We start from the raw sequence: 21806 nt of genomic DNA, 5'->3' as shown, positions 1-21806 counted from the left end.
CACATACTGGCATGATTTTGGGAGATGGGAGGAAACCAGAGAACCCAGAGGAAACCCAGACATGCTGGAAAAATATGGCATTATTTCAACACAAATAAATATGTGTATAATTTAAAATTCTAAACAAGTAGTTAAATATTGGTAGTGGAGGCTCTATCAATGCCATACACTCTTCCTGTACTCTAAAAATAACGAACAGGCTAATACAGAAATATTTAGAACAAAGTGCAGCAGATTACTGGCACAAACAGATACAGATGCCAATTTTGACATCTCACAAACTAGCCATGATACCAGTTCATGAATCAGATTTACACACACACACACACACACACACACACACACACAAAAAACACTCCCCTCTTGCAGCTTTTAAAATTTCTGGTGTCCTTAACCACACCTTGGGCCTTTGTGTGACTAATCACTCTCCTTTGTTTATCTCACACTCTAATAGACTTCAATAATCAGCCTCTCCATATCACTTTCCTTCATTCTGGCACTTAGCTGTGCTCTCACACATCGACTCCTGAGAATATTTCAATTCCCCAGCTGAGATTAATCATATTCTTCACATTTCTTCACAGATGGAGGTCTGTACAATGCGATACACATGGGCAGCTCTCTGCATCACCGTGTTAGTGATGTCAGGTAAGAAATCTCTTTAAGATGAAGCTCCATGTTGTTTTACCTGCAGTTATCAGCCATATTAGATCACTCGAAATAACTCCTGGTCAAAAATATATATATATATAAAAAAAGCTGTGAAACATTTTAACATCTCCAACAACAAAATAATGCCTCAATGACGCAATTAAATTCAGAATTCTGTGTTAAAGTTGTTTATTTGTTTCTGTAGTTCAGTCACAGTTTTGCAGTTACATGAGGAAAAGTTTCTCAAATGCCTCAAATCAAACATTTATTTACACAAGTTGTTTTATTTCTTCCTACAAATTTGTTGAGTGTAAGTATTCCTCTGAACAGAAACCCTGAAAAATGAATCTGTAGCACTTTACTATAAGGTCCACTAATAAGCAATAAATTAATATTTAATAAGCAAATTTAAATTAATCATTAATGCATCAGGAAATAATGAAGCGTATACATTAACAGCCTCTGAGTCATATGAATAACCATTAATCATGGCAATAGTTAAGTATTAAAAACCATTCTGTTTATTAATGTCATGTCTTTCTCGGTCTGAATAAATGTCATTTACATTATGAGAAGTCTGGAAACAATATATATTAAATTATATATAATTTAATATACAGTATATAAAAGTTCTCTGTTGGTAATCTACCGAAGGAGGAATACATAAGCCCAAATTATAGTCTAGACCCTTTTGTATATTTGTTTTACAGCACATCCTATTCCCTTACAGTGGATAAATTATAAAAGAAAAGAGAAATATACATATTGTTAAAATTGTTACCTGTGATATGAAACACACAGTGTTCTTAAATCACGTTTATACACACTTAACAGCTGCTTGTATTAGCAAAAGCTGCAGTGTTTGAACGGATCAACCTTCTGTGTTTTTATAATATCACACAGATAAAGTTGATTGGTTATGATCACGTGATCTCAAAGCAAATTGTTCGTCCCAATTTACTCAAATCGCTCGAGGTTTTGTTTAACCTTCATTGTATACAATATGTACAGTGGGGTCCAATATGTCACCACATAAATGACTTAAAAACCTGTTATATATTGGGTAGGCTTTCACACGTTTAGTTAGACACGAAGGAAGACGAGTTGCGTGAAAAAGAGATCCAACTCCACTCCTGTATTTCTCCATCTGTAGACCTTCTCCAAATAAAATTCATCTACTGTGAAGCTCCTGTATCCACATTTACCCTTCCACCCTTTATATCTGACTGAAGTGTTAGAACCATGATAAAAACATGATACTTTTCTCAATCCAATGATACTGTTCAATCTGATCTCATAAAGAATTTGTTAGTATTGTATGGAGTTGAAATTTACAGGCAGCAGTTTAGCTCAACATCATAACATCATAACATCCAGAGACTGTCTTATTAATAATCAAAAGCAGGGGTTTTATAATCACGAGCACACGCAGATCCCCACAGTACAGGTTGTTTTCTTTAAGTGTGTATATATAGTTGGTTATGTATTGGAGCCACTATGATAACCAATGGCTCTAAAGCAGGATGAATATTAAATAATAATTAAAAATAGAAATAATGTTCTTCTAAAGGTTCAGTGACATCTAAGGAGGCTTCAGTGACTTATGAGCTCACCATGGACATCACCAACCGCATCTACAACGACTCTCTGCTCAAGCCTGGCTCTCCTGATTATGTGATATTGTCCACACAAGTTAGCGGCGCAGTGAGTTTTTCACTTTTCACGTTTTTTATTCACAATCTGACCACAAAATATGATGCTTAGAGTAATAATTGACCATCCAGGATTTAGGAGGTAAACTATTAAATAAAGCACACAAATTGCCTCCTTATCATCTTTTAGAAATGTTATGTACCAATCATTGTGATTTTGATTTTTTAAAAAAAAAAAAAACATTAAATGACATGACATAACCCAGTGTTGGTGATTCTTTAGGACACAGGATTCTTAAAGGACATGTTAATTAAAAATGTCCTGATTTCCTTTCACTCACCATTCACATAAAGAGAGATGTCAGAGCCATCATTTAAAAAGAAATCCATTCCCATACTTCTAGAAATTGCCTCTGAAAATACAGACAAAGTGGAAAGACACCTTTCATTACGCAATCACTGAACATCCCAGAAATCTCTAAATGTGACTCTGTTCTTCTTTCAGCTCTACTCCATCTACGGCTGTGTCACTTGTAACACACACTCGTTTTATCAAAAAGTATCAGCGATGACCTTCAGGTACAATTTTAAATATCACTTTAGTTCCTCATGTTGTAATAGTATTTATTTTAAAAGGACACAGGACTTTGTAAGTGTGACTAAACACAAAGCATTAGCTAAGTGATTCTACTCAACCTCGCTACTCATTATTTCTCTTTCCGTTTCTTTAGTAATCAAACTGGAACCGTGCTTGTGAAGGCTACTCTCATGTTCCAGTCAAACCAAATCAACGCTGATGTGATCAAAGACATGTTTATGAAAGCGATTGCTGGCGATAATGAAATAAACGGCCTTACAGTCAACCCTAATTTCACACGAGGTAAGCATGCGTGATGATTTATCTAAAGTGCATAATGTAACTTTTTTTATTTATCATACTGGGAAATACTAACGCTGATGTTTTCACACAGTCATACCACCATCCACCCCTGCACCAACTGTCTCCAGCACTTCCCATCCAAACAAGACTACAAGCACTACTCCAACCACTCGTCCTACAACTCGTCTTACAATTCATCCTACAACTAAACACCGCAACGCCGCCTCATCCTTTAATCAAAGTCCCATTACTCTGACTTCATTTCTCCGCTATAGTGTTTCATTCGGCCTGCTTTTCATCATCAGCTATTCTTTTTAATTTTTTAAATCTGCCGCTAGAGGTGCCACAACATATCTATATAAAGACATACTTTAATTTTTAATGTGAATAAATCTGAAATAGTTATCATGTTCTCCCTGTGTGGGTTTCCTCTGGGTTCTCCAGTTTCCTCTCACCTAGTAGCCTCCCACTACCCAGTACCTAGTACCCTCCCACTCCCAGTTAGTAATCTGGCTACGCTAAATTACAGCTAGGTGTGAATGACTGTGTGAATGTGTGTGTGTGTGTGTGTGTGTGTGCACGCAGGGTGCCACGCGATGAACTGGCATCCCATCCAGGATGTATTCCAGCTTCACCCAGTGTTCCTTGGATTGGCTCCGGATACAGACGATTATTGAATGAATGAATGAATGAATAAATGAAATATTTATACTATTATTACTACTATAACTATTATACTTATACAATTATACTACTATAACCTTATGCTATAGTGGTATAAGTAATGGCAATAAATTATTATTTTTCTTTTGTGGTGCTTTGCTTTGCTTTTGGTGCTTTATTTTACAAAATGTTTAAAAATCTGAATCTATTAAAATTTATTCTCTTGTAACATTGTTTTAAAACAATGATGTCACATGATTGACTAAATAGTCTGGAATGAAATGCATAGAAATGATCAATTTAAACAAGTTTGTTGAAAATTTATGAGCTTACAACATAACATACCAAAAAATATATGATATAATATAGTTTTGTGTCTTTATTGTCTTTACATACTGTGTTCCTGTATGCTTCTTGCCTAACCTGTTCCAAGTACTGTAATACATGCTCATACCACAGCACTGTTTAATTCTAGCTTATGATCATTCAGAAGGTGTTGATTAGTTTTCTATAACAGCATGTTTATCAATATTTCTGGTAGAGGTGAATGAGTGTGTGGAAATGTGTGTGGTGTCCCATCCAGGGTGTTTCCTTTCCTCACATCTAGTGTTCACAGGATAGGTTCTGAATCCACTGCAACCACGACCAGGATAAACTAGTTCCTGAAGATGAATGAATGAATGAATGAATGAATGAACCCTTAATTATCCAATGAACTACTAAATAAACATTTAAAGAACCCTTTTGGTTTTCTTGTACATTACTAAGCTTCTATAGTAATCTAGTAATCTAGTAATGCAAATGCTCCATAAATATACAGTACTGTGCAAAAGTCTTAGGCACAAAGATGAGCAAAGATGCCTTCAAAAATAATGAAACTAAATGTTTCTAAATTAAAAAAAAAATACTATAAAGAGCAGTAAACAGTAATAAATGAAACAAAGTCAATATTTAGTGTGATGATCCTTAGCTTTAAAAAAAAAAAAAAACAGTATTCTCAGGTGCAGTGTGTGCAGTTTTATAAGGAAATGAGCTGTAAGTGTTACTGAGCATCTTGCAGAAGCAGCCACAGTTCTTCTGGAGACTTTGACTGTCGACTCGCTTCTTATTTCTGCAGCGAAACCCAGCAGCCTTCATTATGTTTTTATCTGAAAAGTGTCTCTTATGGAATCTGCTGCTTTCTTTACTGACATACAAACATTTTCTGTAACATTTAATTTTGTGCTGGAAAACTAATGTTTGGAATCTAAAATGTTTTTGTACTGAATCAATAATGTAGAAGTCAGAAAATAAAAATCTATATAACAAATTTTGTGCTAAAAAAAAATAGGGTGCCTAAGACTTTTGCACAGTACTGTATATATATATATATATATATATATATAACTTACATTTTTAAAATTTGCCAGAATTTATTTTTAAGTTATCTTATCACAATAGTGATTTTCAGGACAAAGTACACTATACTGGTGAAAGTATGCGAACACCTGATCATCGCACCAATATGTGCCCAATCCAAACCCATGGGCAGTAACCCTGAGTTGGTCCCCCTTTACTGTTATGACAGCCTTCACTCTTCTGGGAAGGCTTTCCACTAGATTTTGGAATGTCACTGGACTTTCTGTTCATTCAGCCACAATAGCATTAGTGAGATTGTTCACTGATGTCAAATGAGGAGGTCTGGTGCACAGTAGGCCTTCCAGTTCATCCCAAAGGTGTTCAGTGGGGTTGAGGTCAGGGCTCTGTGCAGGACACTCGAGTTCTTCCACTCCAACCTTCACACACCATGTCTTCATGGAGCTCGCTTTGTGCACAGGAGCATTGTCATGCTGGAACAGGTTTGGGCCTCTTAGTTCCAGTGAAGGGAAATTGTAAAGCTACAGCATACAAAGACATTCTATAAAATTGTGTTCTTCCAACTTTCAACCATTTCAATGCTCTTGTTTGCTGTGATATCAAGAATGAGACACCATGAGTACGAAACTCCTATTCTACCCTATTAAACTCAGCCACTATCTGGGGGGTTACAACAGGAACAGTCGTCTGTTACAGTGGTGCAGCAGTTACAAGTGGTACAGATGATATTCTCTAAAAACAATACGTCAGCAATAATCAAACAGTAATCGATTTAAAGACATGACACACGTGCAAGTCCTGGCCTTCTCCTCTCAACCTGGAACCACCTTGCAATGACTTAATCTTCTGTAAATTAACTGCTGCAAATTTCTCAACCTGAGGCCTTTGGACTTCATCATAGACCACAATTAAAACTATATTTTTTTCTGTTTTTCAGTTCTTTAATCCAGTGGTTCTCAAAGTGGGGTCCATGAAGCGTAGTCGAGGAGCCAGTGTTCTTATTGTTTTTTTTGTTTTTCTAGCATTGGATGTCATAACTGTAGCATGTGCTTAGAAGAGGCATGATACTTTATTTGAGCAAATCAAAAAATTATAATCAGTGTTCACTGGTCAAAACACATGCAGGAAGCAACAGACAGGAATGATCCATAACCACAGTCAAAAAAAGGTGAAGGGCAAACCAGAAAACTATACACACTGAACAGGAACTAAAAAATAAGGCTTAACAATACAAGTGCATGATAAGACTTTGCAAAGAGAAAAAGAAACCACAAGGTATACACAGACAAACAAATCAAGGACACAGTACAGGTGAACACAAGAGGGCAACAACCAAAGACAGGGCAGAGAAGGAAACAAAAAAGGACGTAATATCAAAAAAACACAATGTCACAGCAGCACTTGTCATGTTGGACACTGCAGTGTGCTGGGAATTCTTGACAGGAACGCTCCATTATAAAAGTTAATATCTTTATAGAGTTTTATAGTTATTAGCCTGTTTCACTGTTCACTTGAATTGAAATAGTTTAATCTGTAGTAGACCATAAATAATGTCAAATTAGACTTAATATGTTCTACTGGTGGAAGGTTCAGGAATAAAAATGCTCGATTTCTAATAAATAGCCAAAACATGATTGTACACATTGAAATAATGAGCCTAATAGTGGAATAGTTGGATTATGTTAGGAGAGGGTCCATGGAACTAATTTTACAGTCAAGGCTTACAAAAAAATGATGAAAACTCTTTGATCACGATCCATCCACCTTGAAAACCTTTCCATTGTATAGTTGATACGCTTGATACACAACTGTTAAAGTTGTTGGGAGAAATTAAATGTAAATTATTTCTGTCCCTCATGAGGCTGAACTACTTGATTTCATTCAGCACAATGGGAATATATAAATATATGAATCTTGCTACATTAAATCAGTGAATTAATTTGGAGAATATGCTGGATATACTGGAGCATATTGTGGTTGTCTAATCTCTACTATACTTTACAACTTTTGCAAAATATAAATATACACATATTTCCCATAGAACACATGCTGAAAATTTGGACCATAAAATAAAGTGTGCAAGCAGCTTACAGAAGATGTAGATAACGGTGTTTTTCTGATTAAAAAAATTGTGATTACAATTTATGAATCAGATAAACATAGAATAAAAAAACCCACTTCCTTGTACCAATCTACCATCTTTAGGGATTTCTGGAAATATTAGCCACCCCTGGCTCTGGTTTGAAGCTTATCAGCTGGCCCCTTGATAAAAGCAAGGCTCAGATGACAAATCACTTCACTTTCTTCATCTCATACTCTTATAAACTCGAATAAATACACTCTCCACATCTCACACTCTGACTCCTGACACTATTTTACCTCCACATCCGAGATCGTTCATATTATTCATACTTGTTCCAGATGGAGGTCTCCATGATGCGATACATGTGGGCAGCTCTCTGCATCACCGTGTTAGTGATGTCAGGTAAGAGATCTCATTACGCTGAAGCTCATGCTGGAAAATGTTACTATTTTTGAAGTAAGTTAGTTTTGGTCTAAGCTTGTAAAACTTACCTCATGAAGTTTATTATCTATATAACAAAGTTTATTAGAATCATAAAGAAAGTTTATTAGAATCATAAAGAAAGCCTTTTAACTTACTTTTATATAAAGATTTTATATAAAGATTTTAGCTCGACTGAAGAAACTACAACAAACTTAGATGCAATGGTCTTATTTATAATCTCAATGAAGATGAAGAGCAAAATAATAAATGACATATTAATGTTTCTCATGCCGATAAAGCTTTTTTTTTTTTTTTTTCAGTTTTACAATTCTTGATATTGATATTTGATATAGATGTATATGTTTTATATTTACATAATTTATTATATAATAAATAAAGGTAATATTTAAGGATGAGGACAAGGTCATCAACATACATAGAGTGATGTGCCAAAGGAGTTTATTATCACATAATGTTTAGTGGAGGTAATTATTTTAACCCTGCTTTTTTAACCCTGCAGATTCTCTTAATGGTATGAGTTTGGGGAAATCTAGGGGAAATGATGAGACTACGGGCCCTTCATTCAAGTACAAGCTCAGCATGGACATCACCAACCGGATCTACAACAATTCCCTCCTCAACTCTGGTTCTCCTGATTATGAGATATTGTTCGCACAAGTTAAAGGCGCTGTGAGTTTTCCACTTTGCTTTTGTTCTTGATTAGAAAGTCTGTGTGCAAAAAGCAATGCTAATTGGAGTTGGGATCACTAAGAATTTTAAAATATTTTTAAAAAATTTTAATAAAAGGCATACAATCTGGCTTATGATCATCTTTTTACATTTCAATAATTGTGAACACGTTGACCGCAATAAAAAGTATTGTGTAATATTTTGAAAAAAATAAAAAAGTCATTAGTGCAATCAGCATCCAGAATAAATATGCAGCATAGTCAACTGTGGCCAATCAAGTTCCATTTTCCATTTACACAGTGACCAGAAGAAAGCAGATTCAAAACCACAGTGTGAAAGAAAAAAGACTTTAGATGTAAATGTTTTTTCTATGCTTGATAATAAAAAGTAAGTCTACAAAACAGGATTGATCGACTGTTGCTCTTACAATCTGTAAACATTTTGGCAGATGAGTTAGACAGCCTAGATGTTCAGCACAGCAGAAAGCTAATATCAAATACTGTCAGTTAGCTACATTAGCTAGCTACATGCAATATGCTTCATAGGTCAAATTAAGCAGAATATATTAGAGTTGAGTGTGGTGTCTGTATAATGTACGATTAATAATGTATGTTTATGTATATTGTTAATGTTTTCAAATTTTTCATGTACAATATCTTGTTTGGGAGTGAATAAAAATTTTAAAGGTGAAATATCTTGCATTTATCTTGCAAATCTAAAACTATTAAACAATTGTAAAAACTATTAAATAGGATCATAATGTGATCTAAGCAGGCTTAAAATGGTCTTTTCTGCCAGGTTTATACCTTTTATTAGTGTCTTGAGATTGAGGGATTATTGTAACAACCTTATAAACCTTATAAAGAACCATATAAAGCCAAACTGTATTCTAGTGAGTCTGTTCTTCTTTTGCAGTTCTACTCCGTCTACGGCTGTAGCACTTGTGACACACACACATTTTATCAAGGAGTATCAGCGATGACCTTCAGGTATCATTCTAGTTCCTCATGTTGTGATAATATTTATTTTAAATAAATGTTTAATATTTATTTTAAAAGGACACAGGACTTTGTATGCATGCCAAAACACAAAGCAATTATTATTTCTCTTTCTGTTTCTTTAGTAATCAAACTGGAACTGTGCTTGTGAATGCTACACTAGTGTTCCAGTCAAACCAAATCAACGCTCTTGTGATCAAAAACCTGCTTATTAAAGCTATTACAGGCAGTAATGAAATAAACGGCCTTATAATCAACTCTGAATTCACACAAGGTAAGCATGCATCATGATTTATCTAAAGTGCATAGAGTAATTTTGACATATTGATTATCATTAACATATTTAAAAAATACTATTACTAATGCCTCCATACAGGCACGTCAAGATCAACTCCTACAGCAACAAGTCCTACCACCACAACCACCACTACAGCCACCACTCGTTCTACCACAAACACTCATCCTTCCAAAACAACCACCACTAGTCCGAATACTCGTCCCACCACTCATCTCACCACTACAACCACCCCCACACCCATCACTCGTCCCACCACTACCACCACTCATCCCAATACTACTACCACCATTCGTCCCACCACTACAACCACCAGAACAACCACCACTCATCCCACCACTACCACCACCCATCGACCCACCACTACCACTACTACAACCACCACTAGTCCTACCACCCCCACAACCACCACTCGTCCCACTACTACAACCACCACTAGTCCTACCACTACCACCACCACAACCACCACTCGTCCCACTACTACAACCACCACTAGTCCTACCACTACAACCACCACAACCACCACTCGTCCCACTACTACAACCACCACTCGTCCTACCACTACCACCACCACAACCACCACTCGACACCACAATGCCGCCTCTTCTTTCTTTCATCAAAGTCCCATAACTCTGACTTCGTTTCTCCGCTTTAGTGTTTCATTTTGCCTCTTTTTCCTCATCAGCTATTCTTTTTAATTTTGTAAACCTGATGTCATAATAACCAGGTCTAGTGTGTCAGTGAAATAATATTACACCCATCAGATGTCCCACCACTACAACCACCACTCTTCCTACCACTCCAACCACCACGTATCCCACCTCTACAACCACCACTCATCCTTTCACTACAACCACAACTAGACCTATAGCTACAATCACCATTTATTCTACCAGTGAAGCTACCACTCATCCCATCATGACAACCACCACTTGTCCCACCACTCATCCCATCACTATGACCACCACTACAGCATCATCCCACCACTACAACCACCACTCTTCCTCCACAACCACCACTCTTCCCACCATTTAGCCTACTACTACAACCCTCAGGACACAATAATGCCACTTCTTCTTCCTTTTTTTAATGTCCTATCACTTAATATCTTTGGTATAGTGCTTCATTCATCCTGCTTTTCCTCATCACTTCCTGAACCAAGTATCATTATAACCAGGTACAGTGTGTCACTGAAATAATATTATGGTAAACGTTTCATAAAAGTAAAATGGAAATAATCGTATTGCAAGCCTGTGTGAAACCTAGTAAATTGAATAAATGTTGTTACAGCATGATTATTTGAAAAAATCTTGAGTGATTTTCTAAGGTATAGTTTCTTGATTTTTTCTTCGGAATCTATTAAAAGCTGTTTTATTTTAACTAGCCTTGTCTTCCCTTTACTGCCTATGTGTTTTTTTTTCATACTGCTTGTTAACCACATGCATTTAAAGACCACAATCATGATAATATGGAAAACCTTGTGTTGTATGCTTGGGAATTAAAAAAACCCAACACTTAACATTTTCTCAAAAAATTTCAACAAATACTTTCACACACCATTTTTCAGAAACCAGGTTTCTATGCTTACGGCCACTGTCGCTACATAACCAACAGTCTATGAAACACCTGCAGCAATCACGTGCATGAATAGTTCTCAAATTATCCAATGTTGGTAGACCTGTGGATTTCCATCTGCACGGGTCCACACATGCTGGGAGGCCATGTGGGTAATACTCATGTGGGTAATAATGGAATCAGTTGATTCTTACAACCTTATTCTTTCGGTCATTACCATTGGGTGCAAACATAAAGATGGAACCTGACCATAGACGAGGTTTGATTGTGACCATAGGTGAAGTTAAGGTATATAGATTGACCGGTAAACAGAGAGCTTCATCTGAAAACTGAGTTCCTGATTCATCCACAGACCAGTTTGTCAATCTGATGCTCTCTTTTTCCATCACTCATGAATATGATCCCAAGGTACTTAAACTTAAATTGGAGTTCATGTTGGAGGTCCATGTTGGATGGTGCCAATGAACATGATCTGCAAATAACAGGGATATTACTTGTAGCCTCCATACTCCTTGATATGCTGTCCTTGAAAACCAAAAACAGGAGAGTAGGCAAGACACAGTCTTGATGGAGTGTGAAACCCACCTTAAATGGTTTTGATTTAATGTCAAGAAAGTGGACACAACTCTTATTGTACTAATACAGAAACCAGATTGCACAAGTAGCAAACCAAATACTCCATTCTCCTGCACTAGATTCCACAATAAATGTCAAGGCACCCAATCAAATCAAATGAAACCTTCTTCAACACATGTAGATTGGATTATTATTCTCCCAGGGCTCCTCGCAAACCTGTGCAAGAGTAAAGAACTAGTCCACTGTTCAATGGCCATTGGGAAGAACCTGCACTGAGTCAGAATCTCTTCAGAACCATGAAATAGACCTGAGTAGTGTGATTTCCTATAATTTGAACAAACCCTAAGGGGGACCACCGTCCCAGTTTGCCAGTTCAGAGGCAGTGCCCCATGTAACACTGAAGAGATCAACCTAACAGACCCTACAGACCCTAACACTGTCCAGTGCCTTCAACACACCTCCGGCCAAATCTCATCCACCTCTTCAGGCTTACTGCTATGAAGGTTTCTAACTGCCATAACAACCCCAGGCCTTGCAATGGACTGGCGTCCCATCCAAGGTATATTCCCACCTCATACCTAGTGTTCCTGGGATAGGCTCCAGGATAAAGGAGTTACTGGAAGTGAGAGAGAGAGAGTGATACTTACCTCAGCCAAAGAGATGGACACCAGAGATGTCTGCCACTTTGTCCGGAAGAGAGGGCATGTCCACTAGGTATGTCCACAATGATTCCTCCATCCCTTAACAATCTAGCCCTTTGGTTTGTCTGGTAAATTGGTTTTAATAAATCCTGAAACCCTGCTCTTGCATCTGTCTCTCTACTTCTTGACTTATTTATTTCACTCCACGATAGTGCCAATTATTTCTATGAAAAAAAAAGAAGCAGAACATGAGTCTTAAAACATGTAGCTAACATTTACTAATCAAGCTGGTTTCAAATGATTCCTTTCACATAAAGAGGCCACAGTCCATCATGAGTAAAAATAAACTTACGGTTTAACTGTTTTCTTTCGTTGTCAGGTTTAGTTACATACTGTAAATGCACCATTGTGGGCGCTGTATCTTTGGCACTATCTATTCACTGAAAGTGTTCCTTGTGCTCCACACACACACACACACACACACACACACACACACATATATATATATATATATATATATATATATATATATATATATATATATATATATATATATACATTCAGCTACATTCAAGGTGTGACCTTCATGACCTTGAGCTAAAACACCGTGTTGCATTTAGTTCAGCAAATCTTTCTATAGAAGCTTTCTATAGAACATAAAGTACTGATTTCATAAATTATTGACACAAGCTGATGTAGATAATGCTTTCTGTCAAACAAACCAGCCATGATTCCAGTTAATGAATCAGAGTTACAGTAACATGCGTTAATTAAAAAAAAAAAAAAAAAAAAGTTTCTTTCTCTTTGTATTTTTTTTTTTTTTTTTTTTTAGCCACACCTGTTTCCGTATGTCGGGCTGTTCATAAGGGATATCAGCTGCTTTGCAGTGAGATCTTTTTGATTTGCTGAGCTGTACTCGCAGACTTTGTCGTCTCAGAATATTTCTACACCACATCCAACACTGACTTTGCGTTCCTTCCACATGGAGGTCTTTATGATGCGGTACGCATGGGCGGCTCTCTGCATCGCTGTGTTAGTGATGTCAGGTAAGAAATATGGTTAGTCTGAAGCTCATGCTCTGTCTTTAGAGATGACTCTAAGTTGTTTTGCCTGTAGTTATGAGTAACATTAGTTATTCCTCAATGATAAATAAGCTGTGAATCATTTTAAACTTGTCTGTAGAGTACAGTCTCAAATAACTGTAACAAAAACAAATGATGTCTTAATGAATTAAGTAAAATATTTGAAATAAATAAAATCTAGACTGTGTTAAAGTCAGATTGTGTAGTGCAGTGATGGCAAATTTGTAGTCATATGTGGAACTTTTTGCAAGTTCCTCAATTAAAACATTATTTTAGTTTTTTTTTTTTTTTTAATATGTTTTTAAGAGGATTTTTTTTTATTTTACATTCCTTTGTTGCTATATTTGTTGAGTTAAATTGATCTGAATTGAGATCAAACTCACTCTAGTGTTAAAATATTATCCTTATCAAAAATTTATACAGTCAAACACTCATATAAAATTGATGTAATTTGTGATTTATTGGAATTTTCTGTATTAAAGCCATTAAACTGAATCTATTATAGTAACGAACAGGTGTAGCTCCTATAGCTTCATTCTTAAGCAAAAATTATGATCAGAATAAATGAAATGGTAATATTTATGAAATGTTGATCATTCTGTCAACATAAATATATGACAGACAATTTTTTTTTCCCACTGCAGGCTCTGCTGAAGGTGCAAGTTTGGTGACGTCAAAAGCAGCGAACACGGAACCGTCCTTCACGTATGACTTCACCATGGACATCGCCAACCGCATCTACAATGATTCTCTCCTCAACACTAAATCTCAAGACTATAATGTGATGTATGAGGACATTAGCAGTGCGGTGAGCGATTTACCTTGTTAACGTCTTACAGGAAAAATAAATAACTTTATTCATTATGAGATTTGTCATGTCTAAAGAGCAAATCCAAGACATGCACATCACACTCTATCTAAGCTCAGTCTTTATCATATTTCAATGTCTCATGTGCCAATTACTGAATATCAAAATGGATTTGATATTCACTCAATAATTTCAATATTTCCAGTGTTGGTCTTATCACAGGTTGTTGCTATCAGCCTGTAATTTGACAGCAATGTAAAGGAAAGATTCACCTAATCTTTTCTGACAATTCTGTCAATTTGCATTTTCTAGATTTCAAAAAATCTGCATAAAATTCTAAATTCATGACTGAGTTCAGATTCGTCACTCAGTGAGAGTTCAAAATTAAAGAAACAACTGAAGGAAATCCAAATATGGACTTTTTTTTAGACAAATTCACCAGTGAGACAATGTAAGAATTAAAAAAAAGCTAGAAATGTCAGCTAGATCATTGAGATATGTCTGGTTGTTGTAAGTCAAAATGTAACAATCTGCCTTGACTTAATATTATAGGAAAAGAAAGATTTAAGAATCTCTAAACGTGAACTTGTTCTTTCTTCCCAGCTCTACTCTGTCTACGGCTGCCCCACTTGTGACACACACACATTGTACCGAGGTGTAACAGCCATGACCTTCAGGTATGACCTTAAATAACAGTTTACTTCCTCATCAAGCATCAGGTTTTATTCTATAAGTACACAAATCTGAATGGTTTATTTCACCCCGACCAGGATAAAAAACGGTTACTGAAAGTGAGAAAGAGAATGAGTGAACGTTTCCAACAACGAAACTCTGAGATCAGCCCGAAAGTGGCTTCTGAGTGGTACACTTACCTTGTATTTACACATATTGGCCAGCTCATTCATACATGGAAAGAGACCACCACTGAGCAGATCTGATTTGGGTTGTGGTTCATTTCTCAGTACAGCAGTGTATTTTAAACACCTCAGTGTCATTGCTGGCTTGAGATACAGTCCAACAACCAAAAATATTCAGCTAATGTTGGAGCTGTGGTCAGAAACTGACACTGATGAAAGGTAGAGGAGGATTAAAACACATTATGCATTAAAAATGATGTGCTTTAATAACTGTATATATGTATCTGCATATGGGCACAGTTTAAATTACATTTTAAACATTTTAATTGTGTATATCACAGGTATTTATACAGTACACACACACACACTTCCATGAAGCACAAACTAGCTAACCTAGTTCAGTGCTAAAAGCTCTTAAAACAGTTACATAGTATGAGATTCACTGAATGAAGCAGTGTGTTTTACATGCCTTTGAACATAAAGTTGGAAACTAAACTCAGAAATGACTTTCGCACACTGCATCACTCCACATCATCATCACTGATCGCAAACACTACTTAGCTGACACAAGCTAATGCAATAGGATTTCTGAGAGGTTTTTCAAAACCATGAAAATATACGCAATCAACTTAAGTACAGTTAAATACAACAATTATTCAGTCAGTGATTTCAATCCAGCACTTATGATGATGCTCAGGAACAGTTTCCAATAATGCATATATTCAGGTAGCAGTTAGCTAGTTAGTCAGCGGTGTCCAACTTGTGAACATTTTAACCAGGTTCAAAAGTCCATCTGAATCTAACTTTGTATGACATGTACACAGTTATTAGTTAGAAAATTCTAGTAAAATTATAACTATCCAACAATTTAACATCAAAACTTGTAACACAAGACACCATGTAATCTAATTCCTATCAATCGCCCAAAAGCACGGACATGGTAGTGCCATCCTATTGGCTGTAGTATCAGTGGTGGTGTTTACTAGCCCCTTTACTAGACACACCTAACCTCTTGATCCTCCTTGTAGCCATAAACTTAATCTACAACCTTAAATAACACTTGGGTTCTGCATGCAGCAACAATATCTATTCTAAAATGACACCGGAACTTGTTCTTTCACAATGAATACCTTTTAGTGGGCAAAAGAATGGCTCACCTTGGATAAGTTTTTCATTTGAACTTTCCCCAGGCCAACTCTTATTACCAAGACTGGTCATATGGTGTACATGACACAGACTAACTCAAACCTGCATGGCTTTCTTCCCCTCACCTGCTAAATGGCTTTTATGCTAATGCTTCAGGCATTTGTAAATTTGTGAAGAAATCTGCACATCAGCCAGTGACATGCATATCCTTTAGTGAATAAAAGATTCAGATTATAATCTTGTGTAATTATTATCTCTCTGGCTCCATCTCTAGTAACAAGGCTGGAACTGTGGTTGTTCAGGCCACCATCAAATTCAACTCGGACCAAACCAATTCCATCGTGATAAAATACCTATTTCTAGCTGCCATCAGTGGCAGAAATGAAATAAACGGCCTGAAAATCAACCCAGAATTCACAAAGGGTAAGAAAAAATACTGACTTATCTAAAGTGCAAAATATAACATAACAATCATAATGAAAAATACTAACACTAACCTCTTCACTCAGTCATAGCAGGATCAGATCCTGCACCGACGAGTGTCTCCAGCACTTCCCATCCAAGCACTACTCCAGCCACTACTCTAGCCAATACTTCAAGCACTACTCCAGCCACTACTCCAGCCAATACTCCAAGCACTACTCCAGCCACTACTCCAGCCAATACTCCAGCCAATACTCCAAGCACTACTCCAGCCACTACTCTAGCCAATACTCCAAGCACTACTCCAGCCAATACTCCAAGCACTACTCCAGCCACTACTCCAGCCAATACTCCAAGCACTACTCCAGCCACTACTCCAGCCACTACTCCAGCCACTACTCCAAACACTACTCCAAACACTACTCCACACACTCCTTATCCATTAACTTGTGACCCCTTTCTTTTAACCACTAGTCCCACTCACATAATTATGTCATGTCTTACCACCACTCCTACAACTACTCCAACCACCACTCCTCCAAACACCACTCTTACAACTACTCCAAACGTCACTCCTACAACTACTCCAACCACCACTCCTCCAAACACCACTCTTACAACTATTCCAAACGCCACTCCTACAACTACTCCAATCACCACTCCTCCAAACTCCACTCTTACAACTACTCCAAACGTCACTCCTCCAAACACCACTCTTACAACTATTCCAAACACCACTCCTACAACTACTCCAATCACCACTCCTCCAAACACCACTCCTCCAAACACCACTCTTACAACTATTCCAAACGTCACTCCTACAACTACTCCAATCACCACTCCTCCAAACACCACTCTTACAACTACTCCAAACGTCACTCCTCCAAATACTCCAATCACCACTCCTCCAAACACCACTCTTACAACTACTCCAAACGTCACTCCTCCAAATACTCCAACCACCACTCCTCCAAACACCACTCTTACAACTACTCCAAACACCACTCCCCCAAACACCACTCTCACAACTACTCCAACCACCACTCCTCCAAACACCACTCTTACAACTACTGTAGTCTGTTGAAACAGGGTGGAACCATTCTTTTAACCACTCTCCTACCATTACTAAAACCATTAAATCAAATTGTTTAAAAAAAAGAAAAATTTCTTGTAATTAGACATATATCATGATATTAAATTCACATTGAAACACATAAAATGAAACCTTGAAAGGCTTGATTAAAGTATAATATTCTGATTTTAAAGAGCAACTCCACTGGTTTTTGTCAGGGATCCTAAGAGCACTCTAATCGTTGTCAAGGATCTGAGCAGGTGTCAGAGCACAGGCAGACAGCGACAAACTAGAATGATCCATAATCGTTAGACGGAAAACAGAAAAAAAAAAGTTGAGGGTCAAAACCTGGAAACAATACATGCAGAACTGGAACTAGAGAACAAGGCTTGTATTTAAAGCTAGAAATGCAAGATAAATAAAGAAATAGCAGGATATACATAGACAAACGAATCAAGTACTAAACACAGGATTAAAACAGAAACAAAAGAACATGGCAACATAAAGAAAAGCACAACACAAAACTAGCGCTCATCATGCCGGGGATTCGACTGAGGGAATTCCTGACAGCTGATTGACAGGGAATTTTGGTCCTTTTCACATGTCAAATATTCTACAGACAAAATATGTGAGTCCTTTAATTTCCATGAACTGATCATGACTTCAGAAAGCCTGCTGTGTTTGTGCCTTCAAATAAACTTAATGATGAAAAAGATTATTGTATGTCTGTGTTCAGTCTCATCTTTGTTTTCACTTTGCATGAGGTTTAATGTGAAGCAATGGGACCCTAAAATGAAGTGAAAAGCTCACTGAAGCATTATAACCAGCAGCACTTCAATAAATGTTTGTTTTTAAACCTGATATGTGGAAATTGGTTTTGTGCACACTAAGATTGTTTCATTAGTATAATAAAATTCATTTTATCTTATGCAGTATCAAGATGTTTATAATAATCTTCTCAATACAGATAATTTGCACAACATATTAATTGCTCATAGTGAAAAACTCATAGTGTGAATTGAATGAAAGAGTCGTGGGCCATGTGAATTGAAGTGAGAAGCTTGGCCTGCACATTCATTGATGGTTATGGGTCCATTTCCTGATTTGCATTAGTTGGTACTGGACTTCAGTTGATATTAAAAGTGTTAAATGTATGAAAGAATTTTACTTGGCGTTCAGTGCCTAAGCATGTCCGGATTGTCTGTGGGACATTCAGGAAAAACTATCAAAGTCAAAGAAAAACCTGTATAAAAAAACAGCTTTAAGAAGTTCAGAAACCATGACCGCGTGTGTAGCAACTTTTACGAAAAATTACTTATTAAGAAAAATATATCAGTTGCCGTTGTAATTTTTCACTACCAAAAATTTAAAATTTTCTTCAGTTTTCTCCAGTCTCTCATTTATAGCCTACCCATAAACCTCCTACAACTACTTCACCTCTCAAACACCAGACATTTACAAAATCCGAATTTCAATGATCTTTCACTAGTTTTAGGTAAACCGCATGTTTGAATCAGATAGATTTTTTACAGAGTGGGAATGAAATAATCTGCCTGCAGGATGTCATGTTGCCACACTCATGTCTAAGGACAACCTCCTTTTTTGTAGAAAAAAAAATCACTTTTGTTTGGTCAGAAATTATTTAAATAAGTGATAATACATCTTAAGATCATGTTTTTGTTACATGTTTCATGAAATTTACTGGAGTTACTCCTTAACAAACTTTTAACATCAATCATTGATCTTATATTTCCTATATGATTCAAGAACCTATGTTTTAAACCTGCCTTCGCAAATTTTATACCATACTTCCTCAATTCAGTATCTTTCTTTTTTCTTATCACTACTGTCATTTTCACATAATCGTTAGAGGAATAGATGCAGATTTTTTCTACATTGTCTCAATGCCTGATGTAAACAGCACAAAACAAATGAAATGGAATTAAACGAGCTTGAAAACAAGTTCCTTACAGGATGTGTGTTTACATAATTGTATATCTACTGTATGATATGTAGCTCAGTCTAAGACAAACTGTTAGAGTCAAATACAGGGTTTCCATTGCAGAGAATCAAAATGAATCAAAATGTTTGGTAGTTAGATGTAGTACTTTAGTGTTTACTTGGAAAGCAATTAAATACAAATGACTGTGTCATATAATCTAAACATATTGCATACAACAAATATTCTTACAAACAATAATACCAAAATCATAATAGTTTATAAAGATCTCTGAATGAAAACTTCATAGAAAATGTTGTTTTTTTAATATATAATGCATTTTTAAAGCTGTAATGAACAAAGTTCATCAATGATCAATTAAATTAGCATAAATCAAAGTCCAATCCAAACAAAAAGCAGTTAAAGCAAAATCCAAAATCCAAACGTCCAATCCAAACATAGAGCAGTTAAAGCAAAATCCAATCCAAGCAAATTTCTGAGTGAAATGGATTTTTAAAACAGGGCATCCTGCTTATTTATGTTTCGAAATTATTTTAGATCACATGATTAGACACATGATTACTAATAAATTGATAATGAAGTATGTAGAAATGAGATGCTTAAGCCTTATTACACTGGGCTGTACAGTTATTGTACTAACTTCAATAACTGTTTATCACAGATATTGTCTCTCTTTAATCAAATGCGACTGAGCTAATCTCACATTTGCAAATTTCATATTATAAATTCATTATCCAGGAGAGATGTCAGAGCAAATTGCTAATATTGAAAAAGTGCTGAAAAATGTTTGTCACTTAAGAAATACTTTATGTTCGCATATTTTTATATGTATATCTCCTAACTATGATATTACATGCATGTAGATAGTTTCCACAGTCACTTATTGGAGTCACTTTTTTTTTGATGACTTAATTTTACATGGTGCGTTGTTGGAGTGACTTTAGTTCTGGGAAAGTTCCTTGTATTCAGAGTCAGGTTATGCACGTGCTTAAGTAGATTTCAGAGCAGCCCATTCATGTCTCTGTGGTTGCCTGATATTTATTGATTTATATTTGTTTATGTTAAAAATCTCACTCAGCTGTCTGAATAATGTTCAAGTCTGTGGTTATGTCTGAGGTCTGAATAGTGATATGCAAAATTTTGCTATTAAGTCTTCACTGCACAGGCATAACTCAACTCTGAATACAGCCCATAATGCACTATTTGTTATACACCATGAAGTGGGCAGATATAGTGAACACATAGCCATTTGGGGCTTTCTCAATGAATTTTAAAGGGAAATAAATTAAAGAACTAATTCTTGCATTAAGAACATTAAAGATAGTGAAATTTTATGTGGATCCTGAGTTGCCCAGGAAAGATAAAATCCAGGTAAATATCACAAATAGCAAAACATTACACTACATAAATAAATATAAACTGCTATTTATTTAAAAAAATAGAAATCTTATCTCTTATTAAATCTTATCTTTATCTCCTAACTGATTTGTTTACTGTAACTGTGTAGTGTTTATTGTAATCAGCACGAGACTAATAAAATGGATTTGAACAAGCATGTAAGCTGTGTTTACATCATTTTACCATCTACTGTGTTCAACTCATTAAAGACAATCTGCAGGAAAGTGCAAAAATACAGAGGATCAAATGCAAAATCCTCAAATCAAATGCACAACTTTCACTCCTCAAGTCCTTTCCCCTTCAGTGAATTGGCTTTTCCACCAGGTGAATTTGATTTGTGTTTGCTTTGACTGCTTCTTTAGCTGAGAAAGTGGAAAAGCGTAATTTTTAAGTGTCTCCTGCATCATTATAGCAAGAGGTCAAAAATCATAATTGGTTAAACAGCACATTATAGAAGACTGAGCCTAGAGGAAACACATTTGACCAATGCCAAGAGAGAGAAAATACATAAACAAGGGCAAGCTATTCTTTGTCCATTGTTCTGTGGACATTGGGAGGAACCTGCACTGAATCCTAG

General features: G+C 36.2%; 3 protein-coding genes across 3 annotated transcripts; all 3 read left to right on the top strand.

Annotated features, from left to right (window-relative positions):
- Window positions 1–456: 456 nt before the first annotated feature.
- Window positions 457–4577, top strand: LOC117596408 (uncharacterized). Its single transcript, XM_053231496.1, has 5 exons — window positions 457–648; window positions 2222–2355; window positions 2809–2882; window positions 3035–3183; window positions 3275–4577. Exons 1-5 carry the CDS (start codon window positions 585–587, stop codon window positions 3499–3501), a joined length of 648 nt encoding a protein of 215 aa, XP_053087471.1. The 5' UTR covers window positions 457–584; the 3' UTR covers window positions 3502–4577.
- A 2942-nt stretch (window positions 4578–7519) lies between these two features.
- Window positions 7520–11008, top strand: LOC128317717 (uncharacterized). Its single transcript, XM_053231509.1, has 5 exons — window positions 7520–7687; window positions 8229–8398; window positions 9314–9387; window positions 9522–9670; window positions 9773–11008. The coding sequence occupies exons 1-5, from the start codon at window positions 7624–7626 to the stop codon at window positions 10387–10389; spliced, it is 1074 nt and encodes a 357-aa protein (XP_053087484.1). The 5' UTR covers window positions 7520–7623; the 3' UTR covers window positions 10390–11008.
- Window positions 11009–13394: 2386 nt separating this feature from the next.
- LOC128317712 (mucin-2-like) lies at window positions 13395–18329 on the top strand. The gene is made up of 5 exons (XM_053231484.1): window positions 13395–13529; window positions 14210–14373; window positions 14977–15050; window positions 16651–16799; window positions 16886–18329. The coding sequence occupies exons 1-5, from the start codon at window positions 13466–13468 to the stop codon at window positions 17881–17883; spliced, it is 1449 nt and encodes a 482-aa protein (XP_053087459.1). The 5' UTR covers window positions 13395–13465; the 3' UTR covers window positions 17884–18329.
- Window positions 18330–21806: the final 3477 nt, after the last annotated feature.

The sequence above is a fragment of the Pangasianodon hypophthalmus genome, chromosome 29 (genome assembly GCF_027358585.1).
Source record: "Pangasianodon hypophthalmus isolate fPanHyp1 chromosome 29, fPanHyp1.pri, whole genome shotgun sequence".
NCBI lineage: Eukaryota > Metazoa > Chordata > Actinopteri > Siluriformes > Pangasiidae > Pangasianodon > Pangasianodon hypophthalmus.
The sequence above is the reverse complement of the archived record's forward strand: the minus strand, read 5'-3'. Positions and strand labels throughout refer to the sequence as shown.